This window comes from Macrosteles quadrilineatus, unplaced genomic scaffold (genome assembly GCF_028750875.1).
Source record: "Macrosteles quadrilineatus isolate MER2022 unplaced genomic scaffold, UCM_ALF_1.0 Scaffold_7__1_contigs__length_78375512, whole genome shotgun sequence".
Lineage (NCBI taxonomy): Eukaryota > Metazoa > Arthropoda > Insecta > Hemiptera > Cicadellidae > Macrosteles > Macrosteles quadrilineatus.
The window spans coordinates 74303749-74325366 of NW_026542600.1; the positions used below are offsets into that span (position 1 = coordinate 74303749).

Sequence of the window (21618 nt, forward strand, 5' to 3'; positions counted from 1 at the left end):
TTTTTAGGTAATTTTGAGTGTAATTTGGTTTAACTGTTAGCTGGTTACAAACTATCACTGAAATGTTTACGTCACTAGTTGTTTAAAAAACATTGATTTTCGGTATTGCTTATTTTTCCTATTTTTAACTATATCCATTCATAAAAGCTGGCTAATAAATCAATTATATCATGTTGGGTCTTTTGGAATCACACAAATCTTATTACTAAAGGGTAAATAAGCAATAGTTAACTATTTCTAACTATTTTAAAAGCACTTTTTAAAGCATACTCATTTTTTAAAGGTATGAACCAGTAAAAAAATGTTTTTTACCCTAAAATAATATTGGCATTTTGCCAAATAAGCAATAAGTTATTTACAGAACGTTCTCATGTACGATCACTTTGGTTCAGGGGAAAGTTCATCACACTTGAAAAGAGGGTTTTTAAAGTTTTTAAACCCTAACACCCAGTAAAGTAAACGATGATAGTGCATAGGCTAATCCAGTATATGGAAGGATCAAATATACAGGGTGTTGTGGAATTCGGGAACTCCACAGACATATAAGATCATGGCATCTGGCTGGCCATGCTTCAAACATATGTCCTATTAGATATATTTGGAATAAAATATTTTACATGTGCAGTTTAAATGTGTATCAAGAACATGCGTAAAACATTAATGCCGGTATTTTTAACCACATATTTAAGACTTTTTTTAAATCAGCTTTTCTATGAATTTTGCCTGTTTCCAATAAAATTAAATGATACTATCTTGTATCTTAAACTATTTTTTGGTGGTAAAATATTAAAATTGTCAATATAATAACTATTTTTCAACAACAACTAACTTGTGTATTTTAAATATCACCACGTTTACCTAGTATTCAATTCAATATGACCAGTTTAGGCTGTATATTTGATTTTACAAGTTTACTTAGGGTACACCTAATTATATAGCTTCCTTTTGCACTCTACTTTCACTAAATGCATTTTTGTAAGTAGTTATTGAAAAATAAATAATTTTATTTGTAACGTAATATGCCCCCCTCAGGCAGGCATAAAATGTAACTTGATTTGCTGTGTATCATTTTAAAGCTTAAAACGCAGATAAGTTTTTTTATACTATTTGACAGTTTTTAACACGGTGTATAAACAAATTTTCTTGAACAAGTTTTGGCACACTTTTTAATGGTTTTTATTTTCTATTAAAGTCGAATTCAGAAGTCGTTACATGGATTTGGCTCTAACAAACTATACGTTTTCCGATGGAACATTTAATGCAGATTCTAAAAAAGCCATTTGAAATATCATTATTATGTTGATTACAAGTTTAGAAAACGATATTTTACCAGAGGATGTCAAGAAATTTAGAAAATGGCTGTTGCCTGGTGGAGGAGTGAGATATGACTATCCAAATTGCGTATTACTGTATATCCCAATTTGCGAGCATAATACCTTGAAATTGTTCACACTGACTACCAATCACCCGTATAAGAGAAGAATAATAGCGATTAGAAAGAACAAAACAGTCGTAATCATTTTACACCTATTACTAAATAAATCTTATTATATTAAGATATACGTAGATTGTTGATACTCATTACAAATATGTAATCTAACTCAACCGTATTAGTAATACAGGACGTCTAGATACTCGTCAATGTCTGGTCTCATATCATTTGTCAACGTGAAACTCATCACAGTAGGAATACTGAAGATATAATTAGTCAAATACACTTTATAGGATTATCTTTGTGATCTCTATCATTCAGCAGGCTGTAAAATATATTAAACGTAAAACCAAAATGCATGCATGTAATCTAGCCCAAATCAATTGCTTTTATTTGTTCATGACAATTTAAGAACTCATTTACAACAGTTAACTTAATCTCCATAAATAATAACATAAATAATTTCAATTTTTCAGTTTTTTTTTATTTTCTCCGTAAACACTAGTCACACAACAACGCTTTAATAAACTCAATAAGTTGTTGTTAATGCTCTACAGGATAGTATAGAAATAAATTACAAAATGTTATGTTTTAAAAGTCAAACATAGAAAAATCTAATTAAAAATACACGTACCGTAAGACCAAGTATTTCGGTTCGCAAACTCGTTTGAATAAACGTAGTTTAATATGTATGTCCCAAGTGTCAATAAAATAGGATGTGTCCATGTCCAATCGAAATCGATCACCACTTACCATCAAATCAAATCAAATCGTTTGTTAAGCCGGAATTAACTAATTATTGTACCATTTGTATTGGCTAAGTCATCATTACAACTATTTACAGAGGTCTTATACAGTACTAAAAGTTAATGTACCATCTATTATATGTATTTATTTACCGTCTTATGAGTAAACAGTATAAGTGGAAATATATATTATAGTGTTATTTGACTATATTTTGTGCTTTCAGACTTAATATTAAAAAGATAATAGATTATTCAGTGATAACCTACATCCTAAGGGTACGGCCCGCTAGGGGTTAGACGGAATTCTTAAATGTACTGTAAGCATATGCTGATATGCACAACAAATTAAAGGTCTTAGATAATAAAATACAATGCCGTTCAAACACATGTGTACAACTTAGTCAAAAATGGCAGCCGTTCAGAGATTTTTCAAGTAATCTATTTTTTATTTTTGTATTCTTGAATTTTAGTGAAAATCCAATTATGCAAATTGAAATGCACTTAGTCTGCAGGTTTGCTGTGTCATAGGTATTCAGTATATTCAAACTCTTCAATATCTTTAATATCTTCAAAAGTGCCACTAAAAGTATTTCGCAGAAAGGCAACCGTTTTCCCATAAGAAATATGCGCGGCCGGCCATAAAACGCACGACGGACACGTCTCAACTACCGACTCATTTAATGTATTTGTGCGTGTTAAGTGTTTTATTTGTGTATTTTGATGACGACATCATGTTCCAATAATTTTATGTTAGGCGACAAAGCTTGAAAATGAAACGCCAGTTTCGAAACTAGTCGCTTGTAAGACTATTCAAGGATTGACGACGTAAGGTACGTAAACCTATTTTATACCAGCTACGTTGACTTCCTCGTCACACATGTTAAAACAATACTGTTGTTAAGGACCAGTAAAAATAATATTTATTTTTCTTATTTTTGCTTGAAACCAATAATTCTGAATTATTTTTTAACCTCCCGCACTCTGGAGAAGAAAAGAAACAAAACGCTTCAAGCAAATCGTTGTGCAAAATTTTGCTTCAGGTCAAATGCTCGATCAGTTTGCGCTCAGCCTAACAATCCATTGGGAATACACTGTATAACTTCTTGATCAGCATTGTACGTGTTATTAAATTTACGGTAAGTAAATAAAGAAACGTCTTATAACACTTAAAACATATAGTTACGCTTATACTGTTAATCACAAGACGGTAAATATACAAAAAAGGTGATAAGTGGTGATCGATTTCGATTGGACCCTCCAATCATCATCAGATCCAATAGGCTAATTTTGATTAGACCATGTTTAAATAGCTATATAAGGGGGAAAAGGAAATTTGTACTGAATTAAAACCACAAAACAATATGTATCATACATTTATACAAAATATAAACGTCAAATTACAATGTACACTTTTACAGTAAAAATGTATTACATGTATTTTATTTACACTCTGTACAAACTTATATTTACACTAGCAATATATACGTTGTATTTCAAGTGATAAACACTTTTAAACCTGTTTTTAAATTACACATTTCTGCTAAACTGGTTTTAAATTATCTTGAAACATCGTTTACGTGTTATAGAACAGCTGGGTTTTATGAATTTATTACTACACACTTAAATGTTTCAAATCAGTACAGTACGGTAACTAAAAAAAAAAAATAAAAGTTGCCATATACATTAAACGAATAATATTCAATAAAATATCAATATTTCATTTATTGTTCGTACTTTACAAATAATATCTAAATTGTGTCCATGATTTTCTTTAAACCCCAGACAAAATGTATAAATGAAACATGTAAATTTGTAACATTTTTTTACAAATTTGGTTTCCCTGTGCAATATTTGAAAACTTATCAACATAATATTCCGTCACCTAAGATAAAGTTAGTCGTCGTGGATGAAATTCCATTTCTTTATTATTATTTATAAAGCCATTATTTGTATTATTTGCAATTAAAATTTGGTGTTCAATTAAGTGTCAATCTTTGAATTTTCACGCATTCTTATTCTTTTGGAACTAATAAAATCTGAACTCGTGCTAATTATCAAAATCTCACTAACTCTGACTTCACACAAAATGCACAAACACACTAGACACTGACAAGTCGCGCGCACGCACACACACACACACACACACACATCTAGGTCTAATGAGTATCCATTGTTGGAGATTGACTGTTCAACTGTGTTCATAATAACTCCAGCCACCTTAAGATCCACCAAGAGAGTACAAGAACTGCAAGTTTCGTTGAAGTAAGACTAGGCCAGGGGGGCGAGGCCCTAGAAGAAGGGTTGTCTTCGCTCATCACACTGCTAGCTAGGACAATACCACCTCTTCGTCTTGAGTTGTACACTGTGCTTACGTGAGCAGAAGTGCAGCTCTAGAAAAATTAAAATATAGTTAAATATTCACCAACACATACGTGGTAGTAAAATAGTATGTACCAAGTGGTTAAATTGTCTTATAATCCGTTTTTAGAAAGCTTAACACTTTTATATACAATTAAATATCTTTTGACGTTATGCATGTTTAACATTTTAGTCGATCTAGAATGTAATACGAAGTTAAAAACCTAACACAAATTTCAGACATGTTTTAGAGTCTTATCTTAGAGGGTTGGACTTATTTTTGGTCATATAATACCTAAATGTCACAATCCAGTCTAATAACTATGAAAAAATATATTCTATGATTACTTACACTATATAAACATTGAAACAGTATTTTTTCTGCATTGAATTTGCATTTGCTACAAGATTGATTTTCCCCAAATAATATGCTCCTCAATATAAAAGAATATGGCGAAAATGATTAAAGCACTGAAATTAATAATGTAAGGTTTTGATAAAAAATCATACGGTACTTAGTGGTAACACGTTTTGATATTATTATTCTATAACACATGCCAATCAAGAACAAGCAAAATCATTCCATATGAGTCTTTTCAGATGAGAGGTTATGCAAGATATTATCAAACATATTCTTTTTGCGTTGGATTTAATTAACCACTGCAAAGTTTTGGTATGTAAGCAGTACTGTACTATGAATTCAAAAAATAAAAAATGTCAAAAATCGTGAATATAACAGAAAGCGCCAAATAATTTGAGTTTGCAAGGCTGAAAATCATCCATCTTAATTCCAACCCAAATTATTAAGTAAAAAAATACATGTTATAAAAATAGTATTTACCATGAATGGGTATTCACTAATTATTTAATTGAATATCGTATTTTTTTTTATAAAGCCTGTTTTTTTATAATTTACGGATTTAATTGGCCTATCACTTTGTTTTTAAAAAGAAACTGCTCTTATTTAATTTTATTGTAAGTCCATACATGTATTTATTTATATTTTATTATTTATTATTCCAATGATCATATTACAAGAAATCAAATCAAAATTTGGTATTCCACAGTTTATAACATAACTGTTACAACAAACTACTTATCAAGTTAAAATTTTATCGTGAAATATAATATTCCAAAGTCAGAAAATACCACTAAATTTAAAGAGTTTTTATATGCATTTTCATACTGTAGTTTTTATCAAACAGAGCAGCAGAGAGCAGAATTAAGGTGATCTTTCGGCTTCAAACATTAGGGGCGGATATCCTGTAATAACTGCTCCAGAATCTGTTGCTCTTCTTGGAATGGATTTTGGATTTCCTCGTATAAACTCTCTTTACTTATATTTATCCTTAAACATGTCTTTTTTAAGTCGATTCTTTATTACCTGTGAAAAATGTGTCTATAATAATCCAGCAAGAATTATATTGAAGATGCTACACCAAATAAACCCTTCTACTCGAATCTCTTGATATGTGTTTAATTGTTTATTTTAAAACAGCAAATCCAATATCTAATACTCACTGTAAAAAAAACAAAGGTTTTTTTATAATTAGAAATCAATTTCAAAATTAGTATTAAAATAAGAAATAAATTTATATCAAGATTATTTTTTCTCTTGTAGAAAATGTTTCAATTTGATAGCAAAAGCTCTTTTATACTTTGAAAGGTGCATTGAAAACTCAATTAACCAACCTCTTTCTTGGGCTCAGTGTAGTTGTCGGGCCCTGACGTACACCGCTTGCTATGCTCTCCAAGGCAAGCTTTGAAATAAAATTATATTTCTATTAACATTCTAAGGTAGCAATATTTATCAGAAATATCTTTCAACCGTTTATATTAGCCATAATTATAATGCATACCTTCTCAATTTTCAATTACTTTGCCTAAACACAAAATGTTAGTTTTCCTTTACGTAATTCCACATTGAGTAGAAGTAATGGAAAACAATTAGCAAAACCGTTAGCAATAGCTAACAAAAAGTATGATTGTTTAAAGCTTTATATTACAGATCATAAATGTTTATGCTGCATAAATGAAAACATTTGTTATGTTCACATCTCTCTACTATGTCCTAGAAAGTGCAAAGAATAATTGAAAGTAATCTTACTAAATTCAATGCGAACAAGGCAACATTTGCTAATAATATTAGGATGGCTACCAAAGATTAGCACAAGAACTACAAAACTCGTGCTTTGTACATAATTAGGAATACTTGAATGTAAGCCTACTATTTTAGATAAATGTCATACTAGCAATACCACGTTGGTCTAAAAAAAAACATCACGAAATCAGGGTTGGTTAATACCTTTTAAGTTTTGTACATTTAAGAACATAAGTTACCGTCATATCATATGCTATCCATGGATATTTTTTATTTACAATATTTCCTTAAATAGATTGAAAAGTCTTTCATTAACGTCTGAACGACAATAACTATGACAATTTAGTGAAGTTAATAACGACCAACCCAATTTTAGCTAGCAATTGCTGTGTGTTATAAATTGGCAAACATGAGATCCAAACTTGTATTAAGTTAAACAGTTTTAAAAAGGCTGGATATTATTGACTATCAACCAGTTTCTTGTTGTGAATCGATTTTAAAATTTTAAGAATCGACAACTCATGTTAATTAATGGTATACGTTTAAAACCCGTAGTTTAGTTTAACGTATTTCATTGTACAGACTTCATTTTCTGCTACAACCACAGATATAAGAACAGAGGTGGCAAGGAATTTAACATAAACATATGACAAAACTGGCTTAATACAAAGTTTGTAATTAAAATGTAAATATTATTTTACAGCCATAATACAAACAGTAGCCATCATTATGCTACGATTATTTGTAAGCTTAGTTCAAGTCAAATTTTATTACATACAGGGTGATTGATATAAGTGTGCCAGCCGTTTTATTCGAAAACTATAAGAGATATCAAAAAAAGTTAAATGGTAAGTGCCTTGGATTTTTTATTTAAAAAATTGTAGTAAAGTCGAAAAAATTATTTTAGCCGCCATTTGTCCAATATGGCCGCCAACTTTGATTTTTCTTATGGAACACCCTGTATTTTATGATATATTCTGGTAGAAAATGTAATTTTAAGACGATTTTATTCTTGTGCTTTTTTTCATAAACCTAACTGTTTCAAAGATAATAATGGTTAAAGTTTTGAAATTTCTGCATGAGAAAGAGTTTCGATAAAGGCCTAAGCAAGCATGCCAGCTGTTTTATTCGAAAACCATTCAAAATTTCACAACTTAAACCATTAATATCTTTGAAACGGTTAGGTTTATGAAAAAAATCACAAGAATAAAATCGTCTTAAAATTACATTTTCTATCAGAATACATCATAAAATACAGAGTGTTCCATTAGAAAAATCTAAGTTGGCGGCCATATTGGAAAAATGACGGCTAAAATATTTTTTTCGACTTTACTACAATTTTTTAAATAAAAAGTCCAAGGCAGTTAAGTAAGGCAGTTAGTTTTGTGTATTGAAATTGAGATAACTTTTTTTGATATCTCTTATGGTTTTCAAATAAAACTGCTGGCACACTTATATCAATCACCCTGTAGTATTTATTTTTCACTGATTTCAGTGTGTTTAAAGACTGAATAAATGACTGACCATTAATTAAGTATTTATTCTACATTGACTATTCTAATCATCCACGTACCTATGAATGCAATCGCGTGGGGAATGTAGCTTTGGTCTACAATGCCACTGAAGAGGTCCCTAGCCAAGGGTCCAGCCGCAAAGACCGGCACATCCTCACCTCCATGGGTGCCCCACTGTCGGGGGACTGCGGCCCCATGGACGGAGTTCCTCTCCTCACTTGCTGAACTGGCGTTGCTAGGGACATTCCTCGGCACACTATACCCTGGTCCACTCCCGTACAGGAGGGTCGAGTATGGCTGTCCGTCTATATCTGACGGCTTGGTGTCCGTGCCTTTGGTATAAAATATACAAGCAAACTTTGAAATCACTTAGTGTCGAAAATATGAATAGGCCTACTATAGAAAATTTTAAAGTTAAACATAACTGAAGGGATATATCCTATCTAGAACAAATATTATGACTGAGGACTTTTCCTCAATTTTGGTGATTTTAGAACCCCCCCCCCCCCCGTTTGGCAGCTAAATAATAATAGTATTGCAGTCAATCAATATTTTTATGATACTTTTTGGGCCATTATTACATGCATTCTTAAACATATTGTATTTTAATTAAATGGGAAAATGAGTCAACTATGTCTGTTTTTCAGTGCTCTGATTGATGCTACCATCAAATGGAAGACTTTAACAACTCTATCTGTGGACGTGTATACTCTTTCTCTTTTTCTTACTCCAACCATGACATAAAGCAAGCAACGCGTCTAACTATCTCAAATTCTTCCAAATTAAAAGTGAACAGTGTTTTAAATTCAGCAAAACTTAATCCTGAGTGGCCACTTTCTCTCTATTTCCTTTCCAAAAGTCCAAAAACATAAAACTATTTGGCAAAGATACAATATTTACAATATATCCAGATATTAATACGTTAATATATGTTAGTTCCTTGCAATATGTAAGCCCATTGTCCATTTAAATAAGTAAAGTAAAATAAATAAATCGACCACAAATCGATCTTCCTTCAAGTCAAATTCTAAAGTCCCTGGACCTCAATACGATTTTAAAGTTATGTCAAGTTTATTTTTTTCATCAGTCCCAACAACATGAGTCATCAAATAATATTATGACTGTTCGAGAGAAATTGTCATGATTGATTGTTCTGTAAACTGTGCATCTCAGAGACTAATCACTGAGCTAAGGGGCAATAGATCGAACAACACAACAATCAGCAAGAACAGAAATAACTTTCTTTAATGTTTTCTTTCTTCAGAGAAGAAGTTCTTTCCTTTTTTTAAAGAATAAGCAAAGGACTGCTCAAAATGTAATAGCATAGCTTAAGTTTAATCATTCATTCACGTTAAGCTTACAGGCCTGTCCGAAGGATTGTATTAACACATAAATAAATAATATAGAGTTTACATTTACAGCTTGTAAATATTGCTCACACAGTTTTAGTTTATAGGATGAAACATATTTATATTAAGAAATATTTTCTTGGCAGTTGAGACAAAGTGGTCGTTTTATAATATATGTATGCTCGAGGAAGTAAGGGAACAAAATGTCCCTAGAAAATGTTTCTAAGTTGTTCTGATAGTAATAAAAAACATAATCTTATTTTAAAGCCATACCACTACCTAGTATTTGGAGGATTCATTAGTTTATAAAATAATAGCCACATAATAAAACAATTTATCCTAGCTTATTACAGGGGAATTTGAAAAGCACAACCATAATATACATCCCTAGACTTTTTAAGCATATGTTTGCCCCTAGGGGTGGCTTCTCATACTCAATAGTTTACAAAACAATTACATTATTAAAATGTATTCTAGGCTACTATGGGAAATTTACTAGTAACAACAATACTTTAAAGCCTAAACTTGCCATCTATAGGTTATATAGGTTTAGTATTGAGGTACCTAGGGTAGCTAGCTAACCCTTCCAGTGTTAGTATGTAGTTTAAAAATAATTCCTACCTTTTATAAAAGGTATCCTAGACTACTATGGGGGAAATTTAAATGCATAATCATACATAACAATACACTCACCTAGTATGGGGTTACCCCTGGGGGTAGCTAACCCTCCCAGCGTCAACACGTGTGAATGGTCTGTAGTGACAACTATCAGAGTATCCTCTAAGTCTACTCTGTTTAGAACGTCCGCCAATGCAGTTTCTAATGTGAGAGTTTCGTCCAGAGCTCTGTAGGCGTTGTTGTAGTGGTGTGCATGATCTATTCGGCCACCTAGATGAATACATTCAACAAATTATACTATAAATTGTGTTACGCCTAAAATGGTTGGATTTACTTTAATCATATATTCCGATTATGATAGGTGAGCCAAGTATTTCAAATTAACAAAGGCACTCAATAGCTAAATATATAAGAATATTATTAATGAATATGGTGGTAAAACTAAGGCGAGTTTCAACTAAAAATACGAAATTATACCAATTAATTTACAAACGAAACAAAGTAATCGTACTAATTTTTAAAATGTTACTGTTTTAAATTAGTTTATAACCAATTTAATACTATGTTCTGATTATTTTAACAAAATCATATTTTGGTAGATTTGAGTTAAAAATCATTAAGAAATGTACTTTAGTACAAACGCACTGTAAAATTGTTTTAAGACCATGGGAATTCCTTACTAACTCCGTCACTGAATTGATTAAAACCCAAGGCACCTGTGATTAATGGACCAGTCGCATTCTCTTTCGTGTGTTGAGAACAAAGAACCACTAAAGTAGTCCGTTCTGGTCCCGTCCATTGTGAGATGTGTAACTTATTAGTTCAGTTTTGGTTTACAGTGCCTTGCTTTTAGTATTTTATGGGCTTATTTAACTGTTTGTGATTAAGTTCTGTACAAACGAGTAAACCTACGATTATTCAGATGAGTTCACCAGCCACCATCACCGTAGAACCCGTCAGTTTATGGTGTATAAATTGGCTATCCCATTTTTGACATCCAAAACATAACATTTGCAAATTCTTTCTAAACTATTTTGTAGGGATAAAAAAAAGTATACTAAAGCGTTTTTGTACGACTTTCTCATACAGCGTCGGAGTTTCTTTTGTTACGGAGAAAATTAAAAACACTGTAAATTTAAAATTCCAATGTTATTCTTATAGAATAGAAGCCTAAACACATATGGAATAAACACCAGGAGGATGGAACTTTCGGTATCACAATAATCTGTTGTAGTTTGCTTGTTTGGGAATTAATTTAAACAAATTTGCCAAAATTTGTTCATTTAATATGAAGAGATTAAAATTTTAATACTTTTTTTCGTAATAAAAATAAATCTGAAAATTTTAAGGGAATATTTCAGTGAAAAATCCAACCATCTAAATGGAAATTTGCCTTGTCTGCAGGTTTGCTGCGGCAGGGGTATTTTCGTTTTAATACTCCTAGCATATTTATAGAACGAGTTAACATGAATGTAAAGTTTATAAACGTGAACTTGATCAGGACACTTTAGTAAGACTGAAAAGCAAGTTTAACAACATAATATTAACTTGTAACCCTCCTCCAAGAGAGTAAAGCAAGATTCGGGAGCATGTTGCTGTTTTTAGGGTTTAAATATTAATTATGTTCATCCTAGCGTTCGTTTTAGTTGGTAGAGTGAATCCTCGAAACGGCCGCTAAAGCTTTACTTCTTCTATCCATAACTATAATCCCATTTAGTTTTGTAAACCATAATTGATAAGTTATAAGTTTTTGCTGTCGTCTGGTTTAATACTGGAAGTTCAGTGTCTACCTTTCATATTACTGTTTGACAACTGCTACATTACAAATAAATCTTTATGGAGGTATCTATTCCTCATATTCCAAAACATTTAAATAATAATACACGTGCAATCATGTATTCAGACATTAGTCACGATTGGTCCACAATTATTGTGCGTATAAAAGTTCTTAGAAAGCTTGAAACACACTGCCTACGTTAATTATTTAGACAACTTGTGAAACGTCTCACTTGTCAAAAAATAGAATCGTACAACTAAGATCTAATATTTTGACTCAACTATGTGTACAATGACTTAAAGAATTCCAATATTTTTACCTTATCTCCTATTCAAAAAATGACGAAAACAATACTTTCTCCATATACATTGTATAGGAGAGAAAGTATTGTTTTAGTCATTTTTTTTTATTTGAGTTTTGGGTGGTGGAGTACTAGTAAGTTTTGGGTACCCCTGAACCTATCGATTTAAAAGTGATTTCTACACATGTGGTTCGATTTTAATGGTATATCCAGGTTTTCCTTTTATTTTTATTTTTTATCGAATTGCCCAATAGGGAAGTCGCTGTTGCCGTTGGCGGAACGGTAAAACCTAGACCTGGGACCGATCGATATACTTGTTCATTTTGATGATATATTGAGTAATTTTTGTCCGATTTGGATGTAATTTAGCTTGTAGGTGTAGGGTGGGATAAACTTAAATGAGTTAGCGAACCATCATCGGACTATGGGAACGGGGTTTTATGGGGTAAAAATTAGTTTATCTCATTGTTGACCCTCAAAACATAAAATTTTCAAATTTATCTTTAAATATTTTCAAAGACCTAAAAAACAAATCATTTAGTATATTGAAGTGTTATTTTACAACTATTGGTTACGGATGAACTTCAATAAATTGTAAATTTAAAATTCCCATGTTATTCTTTTGGAGAATCAGTACTTAAACTGTTATAGTTTGCTTTTTTATGGATATATTTTGACCTAACTTGGCAAATTTATTTATTTTACACTAAGCTATTAATATTTTACTAAGGACACACTTTATTACGCTCCCCGTAGCAGCAAACCTAGGTACTTGTTAAACCTAATATTAATTCATTAGATTTAAGTTAAAATCAAGTAAGGCAAATGGAAATTCGCTTAGTCTGTAGGTTAGCTGAGGCGACAGTATTATTTTTAATAACGGTTTTTCCAAATGATTTTGATAGACATTTAGTAAGTTATGGTCCATCTCAACTCTAAAACAAATTTACAACCCCCCAATGCTGTAAAAATTATGGTTCACATTTAATGCAATATTTTTATTATTTACCCATAAAATATCATAGTTACTCCCAGTGCTTAAGAGTTGGGGACAAGCTAATGGGAAAAAGTATGTGTCAGTTTGCTGATACTGTTTATTTTATTTATGTCACCATTGTTACTAAAATGACAGTTTTTCATATTATAAATCGTTGAAACCACACGTGGTTATAATAACTTCAATGCCTTTATGTGGTCCTAACTATAGAGTTTATGTAAAACCTGTAATGCTTCATGATATAGCAATTTATCAACCAGGACATCCACTGAATAACAACTAACTCCTACAGGAGAAGATAAATTCATAGATTATTCATACCGGAGAGCATATTATAATCTGGTTTAACGTTCAATTTAGGTCTGTTAAACCTCCACTGTATTTTTATGTATGTTTTTCGATTTTAGAGTTGGAAATAAGCGTGATTGATACGTATTTTTATTCAAATCTCTTATTTTTCACGAATAAAGCACTTCAATTTGTGAGATACTTAAAGCAATAAAAACCAATATTAAACAATTTCCCTGACAATATTGGCTAATATAAATTATCACTTTTAATATGCCTTGTCGTAATATTCATGTTATACTCTTATTTAATAAAGTCTATATTATATTTTAATATTCATGTTATACTCTTATTCAATATAGTATTTATTATATTTTAAGCAAATGTGTGTGTTCTTATGTTGCTTAAGGAATTATTGCGGACATTTTCCTTCACGATTAACAAGCGAACAACAAAATGTTTACAAATTTTCGGGATCTGGAATCTGATACCATCTCAGGTGAGAAGTGCCTAACACATTAAGCTGGGTTTTCCTAGGCGCGGAAGCGGAGAGTGGAGAGAGGAACGCGGAGAGCGGAATTGAAATTAACATGGCATTCCGTTCCGCTTCTAGGAAAACAGTAACATTAAATTGCCTAAGACGAGTGGAGTCCACTCTCCGCGTTCCTCTCTCTGCTCACCGATTCCGCGCCTAGGAAAACCCAGAAGAAAGGTAAACAAATTCTGCTAAAGGTGTAAAATCACAAAGAAACAGGGAGCTGTAAACGGGGTTAAAGGATTCCATATCCCGAAACTTCGCAAAACCTTTGTTTTTACTAATTAAGATGGTACATGTCAGCTATAGTCCCTGAAACTACATAAACTACTCACTAAAAATAGATTTCAAACTAGGAATGTAATTTCTTACTTTCAACAAACAAAAAGTATCCCTTGGGGCTCCTCTCGAGAACGCTGAGAGCCTTGTTGGTCATATCTGTGAGTGAAGGGTCGCCAGAAGGTCCTGTATCTCGGTCTGCCTCAAACTCCATGTGTGAGTAAGAAAAAAGACCTGCAAATACATAAATTCAATAGAAACAATTGCAATATAAGCAACATTGTTTATCAACGGTCTCCTTTGGGTGTGTCCTAGAGGTTCGATCCCCGGCATGTACACAAAAATGTGACGAGTTTCTTAACTAAAAATTGTATTGGTGTGTATAATAAAATGGTAATTAAATTATTTTAAACATGATCGATAATGTTTTTAACTAGATCTAGAATGGATCACCAATATAGTCAACTCAAATAGAACTGGTGGTTCAATAAAACTATCTGGCCAATTTCAAAACATGACTTTGACCCGTCAGTTCTATTTGCTTTGGCAATAAAGAAGGTAACTTTTAAATGACAAATCATTCTTCATACCACAGAATTGGTATCTATATTCTGAGTTCATACCCAATGTATATTCGTTTAGTATTTATAGTAAATAAATATGTTTTGGATTCACAATTTTGGCTCACCAAAATCGGCAATCAGAACACCATCCATGCATAGAATGTTTTACTTAAAGTGACTCTCAGATTATTATCAACCACTATCTAATTAAACATTTGTTAGCCATTTATTACGTTTATAGTTCAGATACAACGGTTTAAAATACAGTACTTGTACTGTCGAATAATGTACTGGCCAGGAATTTCTTATGCATTACTATTTGTGCGGAGGTCGTACTTTATGTGACGGCTATACTTTGGTCAGATATTAGAATACGACCAAACAAATAATTGGGTTAATTTAGGCTGGGGATGAACTTTAGCATTGTTACCACTATTTAACTTTTTTTTATGAATGGACAATGAGTTTTATAAGGTGACGCCACGAGTGTGCTAATATTTATTTAGTTTAATATTGCTATGTTGTAGTTTTATTTTTTATTTTTTATCCTGTTTTGTTACAGTTACGATCCAGATAAGCTCTCTTTTTACAAAGTATTAACATACTGAGTATGTACAAAACTTAAATTAAGCTTAGGAAACTTAAATTTATCCAAAGCCTATGTCAAGATCTAATTATCACTCATTGAAAGCTTAAAATAGCTTTCAGTTAAAAGATTAAATTATTAAAATATAAAAAAGTGTATTTATTATGATATGAATTGAATTCATTTTAATGTACATTATGTTCTTGTGCTCTCATAAGAATAATTGAATAAACACTTTTTAAATAAATAGGATACTTTGTTATACAGTCACTAAAATCTATAACAACAATTAAATATAAAACCAATAATAATAAAAGGAAACGTCTAGCTGCAAACCCTTGATCAACAACTTGCTACACACAGTAAACAATGATATAAAGTTACTTCCTGAATACATAGTGCAGGGTAGGAGGCAACTGATTTTAATCATCATTATTTATCATCGTTGTTACTAACATTGACTGTATTTTGTCTGGTTATTTCATACGTGCATTTTGGCTACAAAGTTTTATGATTTATGATCGTTTTGGTCGAGAAAACTTGCTCAAAATACAGAAAGGACAAACTGCCATACAAAGAAGAAATATTTTACATAAAGCTGTGTCCTAAAATATAAAGTTTTACAAAACCTACCTTGATTAAGATAGGCTATTGAATTCAAACTCAGAACGTACATTAATACATACCGAAGTATGATAGTGTTGGATAGTGTTAGATATTGTATCAAGATTTTGCCTCATTATACTTCATACGGCAAGATTATTTGCTACCACCTTTAAATTTCAAGTATTTTTAGTATCAAATCTGAATGCGTAGAATGTTAACAGCAAAGCCAAAATTAATTATGATTATATGGTGTGGATCTTAAAACCTACAATGTTTACGGTCTTAAATACTGGAAAGATTATTTATATCGTATGTATAGAAACTAACCTGTTGCATGAGAAAAACGAAATTCAAGTAAGAAATTTTGCAAAAATAAAAACTCTTTTTTTCACTAACCAAAACATTCTAGAATTGCTTTACAAATAGTCTCAATGTCTATTTGAATAACAAATCAAGGAAAAAACTGCCCGACTATATTTCATTCTGCATTTAATTGATTTCATTTGCAGTTGAAATAATTAGCTAACAATGATAGCTGAATGAAAATAAAATAAGTAATAAAGACGAGTAAACCTTACTAACTCTTTTGTAAGGGTATGAAAATGTGTATATATACACGTAATATACAGTATACACAGTATATTCTATTAGTGTGCATTCACTTTTTCGTTGTTTACCCCAGACGTATTTTTCATTGCATAATATTTTCTGTGGAGCGAGTTGGTAGAGAGCGGTACTTCGGTCCCCGAGGTCTCGGATTCAAATCCCACCAATAACCAATAGATTTTATCGAAGTGACAATGCCATAACCTAGCCTGAAGTTGTGTAAAATCTATCCCATGCCAGAAACTGATTTAAATAAACTATATAATATATCCTAACCAATGATTATATCTCTATTCTCACCTAAAAGAAAATCTACATCACTTGATGTGTTGTCAAGTTGCTGTTTATTCCACACAAATTCAGCTTTAACTCCTCTCTTCTTCTTATCTCTAACCCAGTCCTCTACCAAGTTTCGGCCGTCTAGTCGTCGTCCTTCATCAGTTGTTTGTTCGGGATCTCTGGTAACTTTGGGTAGCCAATGTCTTCTTCCCCCTCCAAGAATTACCTAACCAAACATTCAATCTCTTAGTACTAAATACTGAGGTATGTGAATAGTGTGTTTTTGAATCAGCTGTGATTTCAAACAGACTAACTGGCTGTTGATAAATTCAATACATTCATGCTGCAACAAACGTACCAATCAAACGAACTTTAAGTTGTGCATAGAATGTTTATTTAAGAAGGTAGCTGACAAAAATAAATTTGCTCACAGTCCCACGCCTTATATAAATCAAACTATTTCCGATGAGTTATTGGGTTTGAAGCTACATGGAAACAAATGTATATTTTTGATAAATTTTAAAAAACCTATCTTGAAATAAACAAATTCATGTAAATTTTTCATTATAAAATGATACCTTAATAAAGAGACTCTATATAACAAGTTACACTTGATAGTAAGTGCAATTTTTAAATGTCCTTGATTTTATTTTACTCTTGATCATATGTAATTGCAAACATTGGTAAGGAATCAACCGTAATAACAAGTCATATTTCACAATCCCCATGACAGACTTGTTATCAGGTTTTTATCGTATGACTACCATTATATATCTTATATGAGCCATACAAAAATTTAAGTTTTAGGTTACGCCTCGGTCCTAACCTAGCCCTAAAGCGGGATGTGGAGTCGTGATAATTCAACCTGAAAACATATTCATAGTTGTATAATGGAAAACCTTTGCTGTTTTATCCTGCCGATAGATCAAGAAATGGACAACCAATTGCGTACAGCACTTAAAATATCCATGAAGCAACTGGTAGATTGGTAATGTTTAATAATTAATTATTAATCTATGTACGTTATGAATAATAATAACTTAGATTGAGAATTTTTGTACTTTTACATTTTAATGGGAATAAATGGTGAATATTTCAATTGTTTACCAAAAACATCCAATGTATAAGCAATTTTCTGGATATATATCCTCTTTCCCAAACCAATAGCAATAGTGTGACTCGTATAGTTTACTATGTTGGTATGCACGTTCTATAATTGTATTCAAAATCAGGGGTTTTCCTAGATCTATCGAGGTGATTCATAAGTACCATGATAAATAACAGAAATAGCTACGTTCTATGTTTTAATCTACTAAAATATATACAGGGTTTCTATAAAATAATTGTGCGGTTTTAACATACTGTAAAACTGTTATAAGACAAATTAAATACCTTCTGTTGGTATCCCTGTATCCAGTAGCTCAAACAGTTTTGTTCACATAAGTTAAAACACCTGTTTTGATTGTTGTGCTATTCAAAACACTTCTTATTCAATAAGTTGAGTTTTTTTACCAACATGTTTTCAGATCAGGAAAAAGCTAAGTGTGTATTGTTATTAAGTGAGTTAAAAGTCAATGACTTTAGTGCAACGGACATTTCGAAGAACATTCAATAAAGCTCCGCCTCATAAAAACAACATTAATCGTTGTTGTAAGCAATTCATAAACACTGGGTCAGTTAAAAAGCAAAGTAGACCTGGTAGACCACCAGTATCTAACGAGACAGTTGAAGACATCAGACCATCTTGTGTTAGAAGTCCAAATACATCCCTCCCTCGCCGTAGTATTGAATTAGGAATACATGTAAGTACTCTTCAGAAAGTTTTACACAAAAGACTCCATGTTCATGCCTACAAAATTCAACTTCTTCAAAAAATAAAAACAACAGATTTCAGTTTCAACGGTGACAAAAGAAATGTCGCAAAATGTTTTATGTGTGGGCTGAAGTAGATTATCGTTTGGACGTCTGCAGGGCAAGGAATGGTGGCCATTTTGAGCTTTATTAGGTATGTATAAAATCTTTTTAATGTAAGGAATCCAATAAAGTAAATAGTTTTTTTGTACCTCTTCTCGTTATCTTTTTATTTCATAATTAAACCGCACCATTATTTTATGGAAACCCTGTATTTCAAACACATGATTTATTCGTTATACAGTATTTGGTATAAGAAACAAGCAATAGGTTTTCCAAGTTTACAGCGCTGTTATCAAACAATTTTCATGCTCCAGAGAAAGGAGACGTTCCACAAATGTACCCAAATTAACCAGGCTTGTTTTACAGGTTTATTGTACTCACATTGATGTTCCTCCCCGGTTCGTCCTCGACGAGTTGTCTGGTGATGTCCTTACAGAGTTTCCTCGCCGCTGGAGGCACCTTACTGTCGTCCTCCCAGTATCTGCTGGGCGAGTGAGCGAAGAGTGCTGCTGGGGTGGCGTGTGAGACCCGGGTGTTGGTCACTATACCAGTCATCATACCTACTCAAAGTATTAAACATATTTGTACATTGCTCAACTGTATTAAGTTTTTTTAATAAGCAAACGTCCTACAACATTAGGCTTTATAACCCGAAAAGGTTTTACATAATACTACAACCTAGGTCTAGTGGGTTGTGTCATCATCGCATAGCTAAAATACATTTGTGGTTGGTATGAATTTAACCCGGGAATTTGGGACTGAAGCCCCGCTCACTACTACTTGTGATCAGCTCGCTTCCATAATGTTCAGATTGGAGTACGATAAATTGATGTTTTACATCCTCACTGTTGCAGCGCTGTTGGTTGAAAAGGAGGGAGATTGGTCGTGGTTTATTTGATACAACGGCTGGTCATTGATACAATCTTCAGTTGATAAAATACAGTAGACACGTAAAGACTGCTCATTTTGTGATCAAATGTATTTTGTATACAGTTATCATACAAATTTAAATTCTTTCAATTGAATCAGTTTGTAAAACAGTTGATTTCTTAAAATTTTACTTTTTTGACTAATGTGCCTAACTCATGATGACAATTAATTGAGCAAACATTTAGCTTAAGTTTATTTAAATTGAATCGCAACCCATAGCACATGATGGTTCGTATATATACTTGTTCGTATACAGGGTATCACACGAAAGGGTGTCTCAAATTGATTACGGAAAAACTGCTTAACATACAAGGATGAAATAAAATTATTTTCCACGAAGTCAACCCCAAGGAATAACGTAAAAATACTTTTAAATTTCTTCCGATACAGGGTGTGCCAAAAACTGAGGGTGACTAGTTCTAATCTCGGAATTTTCAAATGTAAACATAGGTCATGTTATACATAATTTTAAAGGTATTTAGTAGACAAACATTTTGGCGAAAACAGAAATCAATTATCTTCTCTGTTTCAAAATGGTGGCAGTTTTTTTGGGGAAAATCAATATTTTTTTAATACTCTGTGTTTTCTATTCCAATGCACTTAGCCCTTCTCCAGTTGAATTTTCTTACTCGTTATGAAATTTGCGCTACTGTGATATGCTACAAGTAAAGTTTTTTTTAATAATAAAAATTACCTGAAATAATTGAAATAATACATTAAAAATACTTTTAATGTGTTTTACTATTACTTATGACATTTTAAACACTTTTACCCTCTGGCACTTTTTCGGCAACTGCCGTTTGTACCCAGAAAATAAAGTTTGAAAAATCATAAAAAAACTGTAACGTTCCGAAAATGCCCGGCCCACTTATTTACTAATCTAAATATAAGCCAACATAACCTAACCTGACCTTGGTTTAACAAACAATCCGTCATTTTCGGCAATATGCTAACATAAGCATGGGTTAGGTTGGGTTAGATTAGTTTAGGATAGGTTATGTTAGATTAAATTACATTTAGCTAGGTAGAGGAGTGGGCCGTGCATTTTCAGCACGTTGCAGTTTTTTATGATTCTTTTAAATCTGAATTTCTGGGTAAAAACGGCAGTTGTCGAAAAATTCCCGGAGGGAAAAGTAAATGTCCCAAGTAATAATAAAAACACAATATTAAAAGTAAAAAACCCAATGATTTTTTTGCACTTTTTGCAATGTTCAAAAGTGATTTTCAGAGTGAAATAGGCGTTTTGCCCCAAAAGTGCCATATGTAAAAAGTGTTCAAAATAGGCCAAATAATGAGAAAAAACATTATTTTCAAAATTCTTTTCAAGCCCCTAAAGTAAGTAAATACTTTTTTTCTAATACCCATCCCCACAGGTCCTTTATTAATTACAATTTCTTTTTTCAAATAAAATCGAACAGACTATTAATGAATTGTTTAGTAGAGGATTATGCAGCATAAAATCTACTTTACACAGATCACAGTACTGCAGCTCTTAACTGGTTAGAAATGTTGTGGTTTTTATTTGTCTTCTCCATAGAAATATTCCCTGCTGATCGGAATACATCTCCTTGATCTAATAATATTTTGATTAACATACAAGAACTTGTTCACAAGGGGAACAACGCATCTCTAACGAAAAGCTACACTTCAATAATTAAATGAGAAATACTAATACATCTCGTCATAAATTAAATAATTCTTGAGTGTACACTGCATTATGGTAAATGAACATAAGATGAATCCATGCCTCCCGTTGTTACCTATAGACCACGTCCTCTCTCCCTTCTCTTCAACCGATTGTAGGCAACAATGTGAATTCAAAAAAGGCAATTTACCAAG

General features: G+C 32.0%; 1 protein-coding gene across 1 annotated transcript in view; it reads right to left on the reverse strand.

The window, feature by feature from the left end:
- Positions 1 to 3912: 3912 nt before the first annotated feature.
- Positions 3913 to 21618, reverse strand: part of LOC128998501 (alkaline phosphatase-like) — a 48440-nt gene continuing 30734 nt past the window's right edge. The window contains exons 5-11 of the mRNA XM_054424661.1: positions 19231 to 19409; positions 16957 to 17161; positions 14389 to 14529; positions 10194 to 10388; positions 8211 to 8483; positions 6229 to 6296; positions 3913 to 4568 (exon numbers count right to left, since the gene is read on the reverse strand). Coding sequence (XP_054280636.1) covers positions 4377 to 4568; positions 6229 to 6296; positions 8211 to 8483; positions 10194 to 10388; positions 14389 to 14529; positions 16957 to 17161; positions 19231 to 19409 — 1253 coding nt within the window. The 3' untranslated portion in view covers positions 3913 to 4376. The remainder of the gene's footprint in view (positions 4569 to 6228; positions 6297 to 8210; positions 8484 to 10193; positions 10389 to 14388; positions 14530 to 16956; positions 17162 to 19230; positions 19410 to 21618) is intronic.